The sequence below is a fragment of the Gorilla gorilla genome, chromosome 21 (genome assembly GCF_029281585.2).
Source record: "Gorilla gorilla gorilla isolate KB3781 chromosome 21, NHGRI_mGorGor1-v2.1_pri, whole genome shotgun sequence".
NCBI lineage: Eukaryota > Metazoa > Chordata > Mammalia > Primates > Hominidae > Gorilla > Gorilla gorilla.
The window spans coordinates 46,766,084-46,780,268 of NC_073245.2; the positions used below are offsets into that span (position 1 = coordinate 46,766,084).

The 14,185-nt window shown below is 52.4% G+C and overlaps 2 protein-coding genes across 4 annotated transcripts in view; one reads left to right on the forward strand and one right to left on the reverse strand.

Moving 5' to 3' along the window:
- Nucleotides 1-4,518: 4,518 nt before the first annotated feature.
- Nucleotides 4,519-7,612, forward strand: MAP1LC3A (microtubule associated protein 1 light chain 3 alpha). Of its 2 annotated transcripts, XM_019017575.3 has the most exons (5): nucleotides 5,842-6,155; nucleotides 6,476-6,531; nucleotides 6,615-6,721; nucleotides 7,003-7,172; nucleotides 7,439-7,612. In XM_019017575.3, the coding sequence occupies exons 1-4, from the start codon at nucleotides 6,116-6,118 to the stop codon at nucleotides 7,163-7,165; spliced, it is 366 nt and encodes a 121-aa protein (XP_018873120.1). In that variant the 5' UTR covers nucleotides 5,842-6,115; the 3' UTR covers nucleotides 7,166-7,172; nucleotides 7,439-7,612. The 2 variants fall into 2 exon arrangements, with proteins under 2 accessions (XP_055229336.1, XP_018873120.1); XM_055373361.2 differs by having other exon boundaries at nucleotides 4,519-6,155; nucleotides 7,003-7,612.
- A 193-nt stretch (nucleotides 7,613-7,805) lies between these two features.
- PIGU (phosphatidylinositol glycan anchor biosynthesis class U) overlaps nucleotides 7,806-14,185 on the reverse strand; it is a 112,555-nt gene continuing 106,175 nt past the window's right edge. Inside the window, exons 12-13 of one of the 2 annotated variants that reach the window (XR_010132227.1) lie at nucleotides 9,695-9,824; nucleotides 8,124-8,239 (exon numbers count right to left, since the gene is read on the reverse strand). Coding sequence is in view for 1 of the 2 variants with exons in the window: in XM_004062039.5 (XP_004062087.1) it covers nucleotides 8,126-8,239 (114 nt within the window). In the remaining variant the exon portion in view is untranslated. Of the gene's footprint in view, nucleotides 8,240-9,694; nucleotides 9,825-14,185 lie in introns of both variants that reach the window. The other variant, XM_004062039.5, reaches the window with a different exon arrangement.

A 14,185-nucleotide genomic window follows, 5' to 3' on the forward strand; every position in this document is an offset into this window, starting at 1 on the left:
TCAGATTCTGGAGAATCTTGAAGGTGGAACAGACAGGATTTGAGGATGGATTGGGTGTGGAGCAGGAGTGGTGGAAGGGGGTGGTAAAGGAAAGGAAGGAGTCAAGAATGACTCTGAGGAGGCCGGGCACAATGGCTCACACCTATAATCCCAGCACTTTGGGAGCCCAAGGCAGGTGGATCGCCTGAGGCCAGGAGTTCGAGACCAGCCTGGCCAACATGGTGAAACCCCATCTCTACCAAAAATACAAAAATTAGCTGGGCATGGTGACGGGTGCCTGTAATCCCAGCCACTCGGGAGGCTGAGGCAGGAGAATTGCTTGAAGGTGGGTGGCGGAGGTTGCAGTGCACCAATATTGTGCCATTGCACTCCCTACCTAGGTGACAAGAGTGAAATTGCATCTCAAAAATAAAAAATAAATAAATGAAAAAGGTTTTTGGCCTGAAAAGGGGAGACACAAGATTCCAACTGGAGCACATTTTAGGGGAAGATCATGGGTTTGTTGTGCACAGGTCAAGTTTGAGATGTCTGTCAGACATTCAAGCAGACACATGAAGTAGAGGTCAGGCCACTGGATTCAGGGGCGATGGGGCAGGGGAGGGACTGGAGGGCAAGTCAGCCCTGCTGACTGTCAGGCAGGGGCAGAGCTCAGAGCTTGGGACTTGGGGCCCTCCTCCTCCACGCTGGCCTCAGCTCAGGGCTGAGTCTGACAAAAGACAGGTGTAATCACTTCCCAAGGCTGACCCAGTTCTTTGGCTGCTCTCAATGGGCCTGGTCACATTTAATCTTCTGTGGCACTGTGTGTGTGAGGTTTGTCCAGTTTGACACACAGCTCTGGATCAAAAGTCGGCAAACTAAGGCCCTCAGTTAAGTCTGTCTGTTTTGGCAAATAAAGCTTTATCCAGATCCAGCCAATCCCATTTAGGCTGTCTAAGGCCACTACAGCAGAACCAGGTGGCTGCCAGAGACCACGTGGCCTGCAAAGCCTAAAATATTTACTGTCTGGCCCTTTAAGGGAAACATTTGCCGGCTCCTCTCCATCTTTCATTAAACAGGGTGTGGTTCTGTTGTAGGAACACACAGCAAGCTACTGAATAAGATATTTAGGTGGTTCCCAACTTTTTGCTATTATGAAAATGTTACAATAAACATTCTTACCCTTGTTTCCCTGGGCTCCTGGGCACACACAGCGGAATTCCTGTTGTGTAGGAAAGACATGGGCATCTTCAGTTTGGGTCAATTTTGCCAAATTGCTCTCCAGTGTAGCTGAGGTCAGTTACACTCCCAGCAGCAGTGGAAAGAGCCCATCTTTCCACGTTCCTCTAAACTTATTACCTATCAGGTGTCCTCAGCCTTCAGTAGTTACCAGTCTTTCACTGTGTGTAGATTCTCTTGGATTTCCTGGCTGTGAGTGACAGGTTTGCTCTTTTTTTGTCTTGGTGCTCTGGACCCCTGTACAATACTGAATTGTCTTTACTAGCCATTTGTTCCTGGCTTTTAAGAGAATATTTCATGTTTCACCACATAGTATAGTGTTTTACCTTTAAGTACATGTTTACGTTGGGGTTTTTTGTTTTTTTGTTTTTTTTGAGACAAACTCTCGCTCTGTCACCAGGCTGGAGTGCGGTGGCGCGATCTCGGTTCACTGCAACCTCCGCCTCCCAGGTTCAAGTGATTCTCCTGCCTCAGCCTCCCAAGTAGCTGGGACTACAGGCATGCACCACCACGCCCAGCTAATTTTTGTATTTTTAGTAGAGACCGGGTTTCACCATGTTGGCCAGGATGGTCTCAATCTCTTAATCTCATGATCCGCCTGCCTCGGCCGCCCAAAGTGCTGGGATTACAGGCATGAGTCACCGCGCCCGGCCTGTTTTTGTTTTTTGAGATGGGGTCTCTCGCTCTGTCGCCAGGCTGGAGTGTAGTGACACAATCTTGGCTCACTACAACCTCCATCTCCCTGGTTCAAGCAATTCTCATGCCTCAGCCTCCCACGTAGCTGGACTACAGACACGTGCCACCATACCCAGCTAATTTTTTTGTATTTTGTATTTTGTACAAAATACAATATTGTATTTTGTAATTTTTGTATTTTGTATTTTTTGTATTTTTTTTTTTTTGTAGAGATGGGGTTTCACCATATTGCCCAGGCTGGTCTACAACTCCTAGACTCAAGTGATCTGCCTGCCTTGGCCTCCCCAAGTGCTGTGATTACAGGTGTGGGCCACCACACCTGGCCTATTTGTTGTTGTTGTTGTTGTTTTTTGTTTGTTTTCAGCATTTTTTGTTGTTTTTCTGAGAAAGGGCCTCTGTCACTCAAACGATCCTTCCTGAGTAGTTGGGACTATAGGTGTGTGCCACCAAAGCCAGCGAATTTTCTTTTTTTTTTTTTTTTTTTTTTTGAGACAGAGTCTCACTCGTGTCACGCAGGCTGGAGTGCAGTGGCATGATCTTGGCTCACTGAAACCTCTGCCTCCCGGATTCAAGCAATTCTTGTGCCTCGGCCTCCCAAGTAGCTGAGATTACAGAATGCACCACCACACCCAGCTAACTTCTGTATTTTTAGTAGAGACAGGGTTTTGCCATGTTGGCCAGGCTGGTCTCGAACTCCTGGCCTCAAGTGATCTGCCCACCTCAGCCTCCCAAAGTGTTGGGATTACAGGCGTGAGCCACTGTGCCTGGCCTAGTTTTCTCATTTTTGTAGAGACGGGGTCTCACTATGTGGCCCAGGCTGGTCTCAAACTTCTGGGCTCAAATGATTCTCCAACCTGGGCCTCCCAAAGTGCTAGGATTACACTGTTACTCCTCTTAAATTTCTTTGAAACTCTGCTCATGGATTTTCTGTATTTATTATCTAAGTAATACATCTATGTAATAAGGCTATAAATCTGATTTTTTTTTTTTTTTTAAAGAAATGGATCTTATTTTGTCACTGAGGCTGGAATGCAGAGCTGCAATCACAGCTCACTGCAGCCTTGAACTCTTGGGCTCAAGCAATTCTCCAGTCTGGGCCCCCCAAAGTGCTGGGATTACAGGTATGAACCACCACACCTGGCCTGCCATGGCCCCCCTCCCAAGTTTTCTTTTTTTTTTTTTTGATGGAGTCTCGCTCTGTCGCCCAGGCTGGAGTGCAGTGGCGCGATCTCCATTTACTGCAAGCTCCGCCTCCCAGGTTCACGCCATTCTCCTGCCTCAGCCTCCCGAGTAGCTGGAACTACAGGCGCCCGCCACCACGCCCAGCTAATTTTTTGTATTTTTAGTAGAGACGGGGTTTCACCATGTTAGCCAGGATGGTCTCGATCTCCTGACCTCGTGATCCGCCTGCCTTGGCCTCCCAAAGTGCTGGGATTACAGGCGTGAGCCACTGCGCCCGGCCACCAAGTTTTCTTAGTATATGTATCCTCATTTTTTGTTTGAACTAAATAATTTTTATTTATATATGACTTCATATTTAGAATAGGTTTAAATTTCCACACAGCTGGAGCTTACGTGGCTTTTGTCTGTGGCCAAAGAATATGGTTGAAACTGATTTGATATCTGTTGAGATTTGTCGTGCACCCTAGTAGTTGGGTCATTTTTGTAAATGTTCCTTGTGTGATTGAAAATAATGTGTTGGTCTCATACAGGTCTGAAATTTAAATTTTAAAAGTTAAAAAATTAACTGTCAGGTTCAGGATTCTATTGGGGTTCATTGATCATGATTAGTAACTGTATTAACATCCTCTATGTCCTTTTTTTTTGGTTGTTTGGTTTATTAGTTACTCAGAGCGGTCTTATGTCTCCCTATGATGGAGGACTTGGCAATTTCTCCTTGTGTTCTTAATATATTTTCAGCCTTTTTTTTTTTTTTTTTTTTCGAGACAGAGTCTCACTCTGTTGCCCGGGCTGGAGGGCAATGGCGCAATCTCAGCTCACTGCAACGTCCGCCTAGCAGGTTCAAGCAATTCTTGTGCCTCAGCCACCTGAGTAGTTGGGATGACAGGCGTGCACCACCAAGCCCAGCTAGCTAATCTTTGTATTTTTAGTAGAGACAGAGTTTTGCCATGTTGGCCAGGCTGGTCTTGAATTCCCAGCCTCTAGTGATCCGCCCACCTCGGCCTCCCAAAGTGCTGGGATTACTGGCATGAGCCACTGCACCTGGCCTATTTTCAGCCTTAAAAACAAAAACCCTGGAACACAGAAGTTCAGAACTTTCCTCTCTTCACAGAGTTCCTCCTCGCATCATTTCATGTTGATCCTCTTATCCCCAGTGTCTTCTGCCTGAAGGCCTATTTTGTCTGAGTTTTCTATAGGTACATCTTTTGGTTAGTTTTTCTCTAGTACACCTTTTTCCATCGTTTTACTTTTTGGTGCCCTTAGGTTTTAAATGTCCTCTTGTAAATAGCATAGAGCTGCATCTTATTTTTTCTTGGCCAATCTGGTCATCTGTGTTTTAAGAGGTGAATGTAAACCACGTTTTCTACCTCTGGTTTTGTACTATATATTTACCATCCCTTTTACTTTGCTTCCTTTTTCTCCCTTTCTGCCTTCCATTATAGTTTTAATACCCATCACTACCCTTTTCTCTGCACTGGCAGTTATAGTTCCGTTTGTATTCTTTTGGTGATCCTCTTAAATATCTGAAATACACACCTGACTTTACAAAGCCAGACAATGCTCAGTCTCTTTAACCCCCTCTCAAATTGCCCTCTCAGTCTTCCATGTTCTTGTGTCTCATGCATCTTGTTTCTGTGGCCCACAAATTAGTCATTATTATTCATATTGCATATTAAATGCTTGTTTAGATTCACTCACATGTTTACCAATTTGCTCACCATTTTTCCATCAAATTTCTTCCTTTTGGGTTCCATGTCCTTGTTACTAAACTACATTCTTTAAAAATTATTTCGGCGGCCAGGCGTGGTGGCTCACACCTGTAATCCCAGCACTTTGGGAGGCCGAGGCGAGTGGATCACGAGGTCAGGAGATCGAGACCATCCTGGCCAACATGGTGAAACTCCATCTCTACTAAAAATACAATAATTAGCTGGGCGTGGTGGCAGGCGCCTGTAATCCCAGCTACTCAGGAGGCTGACTGAGGCAGGAGAATCGCTTGAATCCGGGAGGCAGAGGTTGCAGTGAGCTGAGATCGCACCACCGCACTCCAGCCTGGCAATAGAACGAGACTTCGTCCCCCTCCCCCGCCCCCCCAAAAAATGTTGATCTTCGGTCTGCGCATTCTGCTCTGGATTTTAAGCATCATTTCTGGCAGCTCTTCTTCAGGAACTGTCTCTGCAGGTCTTTCAGTGTTCGCCTCTGGAGCTCTGCTCGGGCCCGCGAGTTCTCCTGGCGTTGCCATCCGTGGCCTTTTCCTTTTTATTCTCCATCACCTGTCTCTCTGGTGAGCTGCTTCTGATCAGCCTCCAGGTCCACGATTTCTCTTCTGTTGTCCTTTTCTGCCTTCTCACCTCATCCTCTGAGACCTGAATTTCGATGGCTCTACTTTTCAATTATATTATTCTTTTTCAAACCTGGGCGTTCATTTCTAGCATCTTGTTCTATCCTGTGTCTGACTGTGCCTCCCGCACCTTCTCCCTTCTCTCGCCCTAAGCCCCGTGAAGGCGCCTGGCCTTTGGCTCCGGCTGTTTCCCACGCCGCCCAGAACCGCGTCAGTCCTGACACAGACTCGGTGAGGGCGGGAAGTGGTGCCGTGGGGCTGCAGCCTGGCCCGCCCGCTCCATCGGCCCAGAGCGGTCCCACCGCCCTCCGGGCCTTACCTTGCGTTCGGGCCGCGGGAGAAGCTCCCGCGCTGCCCATGACGTCACGGGACTGTGACGCGCCCAGAAGCCCCGCCCCTCGCGTCCCGGTCCGAGGACCCAGGCTCTCTGCGCCGTGACGTCACGGGTCCGGGCGGGCGGGTTGTGCGTCGGCCCAATGGGAGCGGCGCACTGGCCTCCCCTTTAAGGAATGTTGTGACCTGACGTCACCGGGCGAGTTACCTCCCGCAGCCGCAGCCGCCGTGCTCAGCGCGAGCCCCGGAGCCCTTGAGCGCGAGGCACGGAGCCCCCGGAGCCCCCAAACCGCAGACACATCCCCGCGCCCCAGAGCCCCGGCCTGCGCGCCCAGCCGGGCCCGCGCGATGCCCTCAGACCGGCCTTTCAAGCAGCGGCGGAGCTTCGGTGAGGCCCGGCAGGCGAGCTGCGAGCTCTGGGCAGGGGTGCCGGGGAGGGGGGTGGGGGCGCCGGCCGACCCCGACTGCCGCAGGTGACGTCAGCCCCGTGACGTCAGGCTCTGGCTGGACCCTCGGGCTGGGACCAGCTCCGGCCTGGGCGGGGGCTGCCCGCTTCCCCACCGCAATAGGTGCCAGGGGCTGTGGGGCCTGATGGCCCCGGGGGCGGGGGCTGGAGCTGGGGCGTGGCCGGGGGCCGCCCCTCGGGGACAGGCGGGGCGGACCTGGGCCGGGCCCGACCCGGCCTCACGGTCTGGTCGCTGTCCGCAGCCGACCGCTGTAAGGAGGTACAGCAGATCCGCGACCAGCACCCCAGCAAAATCCCGGTGAGTCCCGCACCCCCAGCCCTGCCCCGCCCCCGCCTCGCGCGTCCCCGACACGACCCCCTGCCCGCCCGCCCTGCTCCCAGGTGATCATCGAGCGCTACAAGGGTGAGAAGCAGCTGCCCGTCCTGGACAAGACCAAGTTTTTGGTCCCGGACCATGTCAACATGAGCGAGTTGGTCAAGATCATCCGGTGCGTGGGCAGCCGCCGCCAGGAGGTGGCTAGGGTCGGGAGGGGGGCCGGGTTTCCGCCGACAAGGGGTGGGAGTGGGGTCAGGGGTGATGGGACCGGGCGGTGGGCCCCTGTTCTGGGGCGGCTGGAAAGGTCAAGGTTGGGGCTGCAGTCGGTGTTGGGTCAGAGGTGACAGCTGGGGTGAGAATGGGTGTGAAAGGATGGTAATCATTCTGGGGGTCAGGGCTATGTCCGTCCCGCAGCCAGCCCCTCACAGCTGCATACTCTCCCGCCGGCTGCAGGCGCCGCCTGCAGCTGAACCCCACGCAGGCCTTCTTCCTGCTGGTGAACCAGCACAGCATGGTGAGTGTGTCCACGCCCATCGCGGACATCTACGAGCAGGAGAAAGACGAGGACGGCTTCCTCTATATGGTCTACGCCTCCCAGGAAACCTTCGGCTTCTGAGCCAGCAGTAGGGGGGGTCGGCCTGGGAGTTGGGGGGCCCCAGTCAGGCCCTGCCCAGAGAGCTCCTGGTTCCTGAACTGAGCTGCCTCTACCGTGGTGGGCTGGGCAGGCATGTGCCCCCCTAGTCAGAGGGCACCAACCCACCTACTCTGCCCCTGGGTGGATCCTGGGCCGGTCATGTTAGGGTTGTCCCTCTGGGTGCTGGCTGGTGGGATGGGGGAGGGTGGGGAGCAGCTCCCAGCACCCCTGCTGTGTGGTTCATCTTTTTTTTAGGCCCCTGCCTGTCTGCCCATCTGCCCCTCACCCACCTGAGGCTCTGCCCACTGCCTGGACCTGCCCACCCCTGAAAGACTGGCCCCTGGCTCCCCGCCCCTCGGTCTCCACGTGGTGTATGGATCTGTGGTCATTGTCCCTCTGCAGAATAAAGATTGCTCAGGCCTGCCTGGCCCTGTGCCTCCAGCCGCTTGCTTGGGAGTGGGGAGGGTGCTGGTGGGGCTGCCCGCACCATCCCCGGGCTCTGGCGCACAGACTTGTGTTCTGTGGCCGCGGTGCTCGCTCTGGAAACCCATACTGTGTAGTGTTCCAGAACATTATTAGGGGCCACCCCCTCTAGGAGTGCAATGCAGATGTGGTCTCAGGGTAGACTTCATAACAAAAAACATTTATTAAGTAGCCACAATCTAACAAGCCCTGCTCACCTGCCTCTTCTCCTTCCTGTCTGGGAGAGGGCTCCTTGGTGTGCAGAGCCACAAAGTGGGGGTCCAAGTTGGGGCGCTCCCAGTTCTTCCCCATAGGCCTTGCTGTCAGCCATGGGTCCCTTTTGGTACCAGAGACTTGTGACCCTGGACTCGAACCTCTTCTGCCCAAGCACTCGCCTGCTGGCAACTCTGGCTGGAGGGCTTGGCCCAGCTTCTGGCCCCACAGCCCCCTGAGGTCCATGCAGCCCTGTGCCAGCCAGGCCTACTTGAGCACGAGCATGGCCTCTGTGCCATCCTTGGCAGTCAAGTAGAGGCCATGTGTGAGGTAGTACTCCCGCCGCAGGAAGGCATAGAAGTAATCAGAGATGAGCAGGATCTGGGGGGAGAGAGAGGGTGTGAGGCACTGCTGGGTACCTCCCCCTGAACCCAAGATCCCTGAACTGCTGGCAGGTGTTGGAAGACAGGAACGCCCCTGCCTGGCTCTGGATCACAATCACTGGAGAGGCCCTGCTCAGGGCCCCCACCTCAGGGCCCATAATTGACCCTGCAAGGTCTGGCCTCTCAGAAGCTGCCTGGACTCCCCCTGCCCCCACCCATGGTCTACACCTCCATCCCAGGCTCTGGCCTCGAATGCCAGCCTGGTGCCTGTGCAACCAGAGGCCTCTGCCCCATCCTCCCACAGCCACTTCCATCCCAGCCAGGTCCACATCAAACTCCTCACCTTCCCTCTGTCAAATACACTTCTCCCACTGGGCATCTATGCCCCCATCTTCCAGCCAGGTGCCCAGGCCACAAAATTGCCCTGACATTTCTCTCATACATTGAGCCACCATGACCTGTCAATTCCCCCTAAACTCAAATCCACCCTTTCGATCCATCCCCACAGTCACTACTCTGGACAGAGCCACTGTCATCTCATCTCATCTAAACAACAGCAAAGCTTGGTCCTTGGGCTCCCTGCTGTCAAATCCATGCCCACCCCATTCTCCCTGGCAGCCAGAGGGAGCTTTTCAAAACCCACATCTGATGGTGTTACTTCCAGCCTTCAAATCCTCCAAAGGCTTCCCATGCCTTAGGGCAAAGCTCGAACTCCCTCGTGCTCTGAGACCTTGCTAGGGTCCCTGTCCGCCCTCTCCCAGCTCCACCTCACCCCACGGCAGGATCTTTACTGTTTCTTCTGCCTGGAATGTTCTCTCCCCGTTCATCTAGTTGACAGCTGCTTACTCTTCAGGGCTCAGGAAGGATCACTTGCCCCCCAGATTAGTTCTTGGCCCCACTAATCTCTACTCGATAACAGACTCATCGAAAGTGTAATTTTCCATTCAGCTGACAGCCTGACTGTGCCTCCTCCCCTGGCCCGGGGCCTCCATCAGGGCAGGGTCTTCGAATGGTTCTGTCACTATGGTATTTCTGTGCCCAGCTCAGTCTGTCTGTCCCATTCTGGGCCACACACAGAAGAATCAAAGGGAGCCTAGAAGCTCAGCCCACTGTCTCTTCAAGGAGGCCCAGAAAGGAATAGGGATTTGCCAAGGGCCCTATACACCAGACCCGGAGTCTGCAATCCCAGTCAGCCCAAGCTTCCCAAGACCACTGGTCCCTGGAGCAGGTTGGGCAGGGCCCAGCCTCAGAGAAGGATGAGGGGACAGGGGCTCACACTACAGATGCCGCAGCTCTCAGGCACCTGGAGGCCTCAGAGGATTGGCACCAACCACCTGGCACAGATGGGGAGACTGAGGCACAGAGCACTTGGCTATGGTCTTGGGGCAAGACAGGTTGAGCTAAGCCTGGGATCTAGACCTCCAGACCCTGTCCTGGGCAGCTTCTCACTCACCTGAAGGTAACATAACAGCAGCTAAGGAGAGATCAGAGGCGCCTGGAGGAGTTCAGGAAGGTGTCCTGTCACCAGCAGCTCTGATGGCCTCAGGACAAGTACCTGCCATTCTATCACCACAGAAGCCCATCTGGAAGGTTGAACAATCCTCATCTTAAACAGATGGGGAAACTGAGACTCAAAGGGTTCAATGGTTGGCTTAAGGCTACACCTGGAGCACTGGACTAATGGCCATGGACCCAGAAAGGTGGTCTGCCTGGGGCCCAGATCACTGATGAGCACGAGATTGGCCACAGCGTCAGCAAAGCAGACAGAGCTCAGGCAGCCCCCGAGGCCCTGCCCCCAGCTGCCCAGCTGGCAGCTCCAGGCTGGCCCACTGGGGGGCAGTGATCACAGCAAAGGCTGACCTCATACCCTGCAGCCCTTTCTCACCCAGGCCCGAGATGCCATCTGGGCAGGAGGAGCCCAAAGCAGGGGCTGAGCTCAGAGGCTGATCCCTGAACCAGGTCAGCTGAGGGGCAGGTGCAGTCACAATCCACAACAATCAAAACGAAGCAACTCCATGTCACACAATAATCATCTGGACAAGAAGCAGGAAGGAAAAGATTAGGTTATTAGGTTGGACCATATGAAATTGCCAGTTTTGCAGATAAAAAAATGGTTGAATACTGGCAATTTCATATGATCCAACCTAATATAAAACAGAAAAAAGTACACATAGAAGAGTAAGCATGTTATTTAGAAGTACCAACAGAAATAACAGTAAGACTTTAGGTAGCTATTCTTTTCCCCTATAAGCCTTAACTTTGCAAACTACATACATGTATTCCATTGATAAAAATAAAACTTCGGCGAGGTGCGGTGGCTCATGCCTGTAATCCCAGCACTTTGGGAGGACGAAGCAGGCGGATCACCTGAGGTTGGGAGTTCGAGACCAGCCTGACCAACGTGGAGAAACCCCGTCTCTACTAAAAATACAAAATTAGCAGGGCATGGTGGTGCATGCCTGTAATCCCAGCTACCTGGGAGGCTGAGGCAGGAGAATGGTTTGAACCTGGGAGGCAGAGATGCGCCATTGCACTCCAGCCTAGGCAACAAGAGCGAAACTGCGTCTCAAAAAATAATAATAAAAAATAAAGCTTCAATTAAAACAAATCAGCCAATAAATCAATGAATCAATACATCAGTGGTGGGGGGGGGGGGGAGATAAATCTTCCTTCCAGAAGAATTCCAAACAATGTAGGTAGTTATATCCCCCTCCCATAGAAGGAGCTTAATTCTTGTCCACTCTGCATCCCCTAAGCCTAGGGTGGTCTAGACTTGGTTATTCACTTCCTCCTGAGGAGCAGGGAAAGGGAAAAGAGTGACTTTACAGTGGAGAGACCTGGCCAACACTATCTTAACCACGTGGTGGAGGTTAACATCAGCTTGAAATCACGTGGCTAGCATGTACCCTCAATAGATGTGATGAGAAGGGCACTTTGCCTGGGGTGTTCTTTCTAAAGACCCACAACCCCAGGATAATCCTAAGAAAAGCATCAGACAAACCTAAATGGGGGACAAACCTAAATTGGGTGACATTCTACAAGATACCTGGCCAGCGCTCCCCAACTGTCAAGGTCATGAGAAGTCAGGAAAGACTAAGAAGAAAAGCAGAAGACACTGGGGAGATGTGACCTTACATGTAACGTGGACCTTTCGATGGGGTCCTGGTAGAGAAAGAGGCTGTGACTGGAACAACAGGAAATCCAAATCCATCCTAGTGTTGCAGACTAATAGTAATGTATCAGGGTGAGTGTCTTAGTTTTGACAAACACATCATGGTAACATATAAGATGTTAACAACTTAGGCAACTAGGTGGGGGCTTACAGGAACTCTGTTCTATCTCTGCAACTTTTCTATAAATCTAAAGTGATTCTAAAATAAAAAGTTTATTTAAAAAATAAATGAACTAGCTGGGAATGGTGGCTTGTGCCTGTAATTCCAGCTACTCGGGAAGCCGAGGCAAGGGGATCCCTTAAGCCCAGGAGGTCGACCTGGGCAACAGAGCAAAACTCCAGCTCTTGAAACAGGAAAAAAAATTAACAGCAATGACCTATTGTTGTATGTAACAAACTCAAAATATTTTGCTGAGTGAAAGAGAACTTTGGCAAATGTACACAAAAGATTTGCACTTTTCCCTGTATAATAAATTTTACATAAGAAAATGATACACATGCTGAAATATTTAGCAGGAAATGTACTGATGTCTGCATTTCAATTTGAAATACCCTAAAAAAGTAAGATGGACTGAGGGATGATGGAAGAAGTACCTGAAGATGTGAATGGTGGACTCCCGCTGGTGGGTATGTATATGGGTGTCCAATGCTAAAGCTGTCAACTCTGCTGTGTGTGTGGAAATCTGGAGGATAAAGGGGGTGGCGGGAAGAGCCCTGTGAGCGGCTTGGGCACACAGCCCTGGGCGTCATCAGTCCTGAGTGGGCACCCTGCCCCCAGGGAGAGGACACCAGGCTGGCCGAAAGGCCTGGCCCTTTCAGAGGGAAGCCTGTAGCCAGGACAACCTCTTCTGACCTTGGGGCTTTCCATTTGGGCCGTGAGGAGAGCAGGGATTTCCCAGAGGCCCTAGGGTGCAGCCAACACAGCAGCTGCAGACCCAGAGCCCCTTTGCCCAGTCTGGACAGGGGCGAGTTGGGCAAGGGGCTGTGGAATTTGCATGGGCAAGTCAGTGGCTGTGTGATGTTAAGTCTCTTCCTGTCCCCTGGGCTGCATTTTCCTCATCTGGAAAATGACAGTAATAGGCTCTAGCTTGTTACCAACAATGCTGGGCTCCTCTAGTTTTTTTTTTGAGACGAAGTCTCGCTCTGTCACCCAGGCCGGAATGCAATGGTGTGATCTCAGCTCACTGCAACCTCCGCGGTTCAAGTGATGCTCCTGCCTCAGCCTCCCGAGAAGCTGGGACTACAAGAGTGCGCCACCACGCCCGGCTAGTTTTTTCTTTTTTTGTATTTTTAGTAGAGACGGGGTTTCACCATGATAGCCAGGATGGTCTCGATCTCCCGACCTCATGATCTGCCCACCTCAGCCTCCCAGTGCTGAGATCACAGGCATGAGCCACGGCACCCGGCCGGGCTCCTCTAGTCTTTGTGCCAGTTAGGACCCCAGAACATGTCACTCTGTGTCCTCAGGTCTCTGGATCCCACCCAATGTGGCTGAAATACTGCCTTGCCAATCCCCTTCTCAGACTTGCCCTCTTCTCTTCCTGCAGCCACCTCTCTGTACACACACACACACACACACACACACAGGTGCACACACACGCACACTGCTCACACATGCTTGCACACACAGGTGCACACACATGCTTGCACACACAGGTGCACACACATGCTTGCACTGCTCAGACACGCTCACATTGCACTCACAGGTACACACACACACGTGCACACATACATGCAAGCTTGCAATGCTTACACACACATGCTCACACACACAGATGCACACACATACACGCATGCTCACTGCTCACACGCTCGCACTGCACTCACACACACACAGATACACACATACAAGCACGCTTGCCTGCTCAGAAGTTCCCTGGCTCCCCCTGCCCTGCCCAGCAGCGCTGCAGCTCCCACCTATCCCTCAGAGGCTCATCTCCTGCCAGGAGTCTTCTCTAATCCTGCATTGTTACATGGACCCTGAAGTGAAGTCACTGCCCACTGGCCTCCCAACCAAATGGGGCTGCATTTGCTCCAGTTCTATGGCCCCAGGCCCAGCACAGGGCCAGCTCTCTCTGAGTTGTTTGCTGGTCTGTACCCTCTCAGTGCTGCCCCCAGGGACGGCTCGGTCCACATTCCTCTCTATGGCAGCCATGAGGGCTCCAGGGCCACCTCCCTCTGGGACCATGATGAAGAGCTCATGGGGCAGCTAGCTGATAAAGGGGTGACCAGGGACAGACAGGATGAATCAGAAGTAGAATGAAACCCTCAGAACATGCTCTAGTGCAGGGCAGGATGGAGAGACAGGGAAATGAATATCTTCTGAGTGTCTGCCCTGGTCCAGGCCCTTTAACAAAAAAACAATATTGTCCCTTTCCAACACCCCAGGGTAGGGCTGACAATGCCTACTTAGAGAAGGGAAGCTCAGGGGTTATGGGCCCTGCAAAAGGTCACATGGTAGGAAGTGAAGAGTTAGGGGCCAGTCCTACCTGTCAGAGGCCCAACCCTGAGTTCTTCCACAACCCCCTAGGGTCTGCACCCACATGAACTGAGTCCTGCTCAGAACTGAGTCCTGCTCCATGCCAGGCCTGTGCTGACACCTCAGGTAGCTTTACACCCTGCGGAGGCTGCTCTCCCCAGTTCACAGCTGTGTCACTCAGTGGAGAGAGAGAGAGATTGACTTTTTTTGTGAAAAGCCAGTAGAGGTTGTTAATACAGTGTGTCTTGAAACTACTGGGCTCAGGACAGCAGCCTTGGCCACCATCAGGGCTG

Bases quoted from the DNA above. Each gene is read 5' to 3' on its own strand.
- MAP1LC3A (XM_055373361.2), top strand. From the start codon at position 6,116: ATGCCCTCAGACCGGCCTTTCAAGCAGCGGCGGAGCTTCG. The intron at 6,156-6,475 runs GTGAGGCCCGGC...CGCTGTCCGCAG, and splicing joins CAAGCAGCGGCGGAGCTTCG to CCGACCGCTGTAAGGAGGTA. The intron at 6,722-7,002 runs GTGCGTGGGCAG...CGCCGGCTGCAG, and splicing joins GAGTTGGTCAAGATCATCCG to GCGCCGCCTGCAGCTGAACC.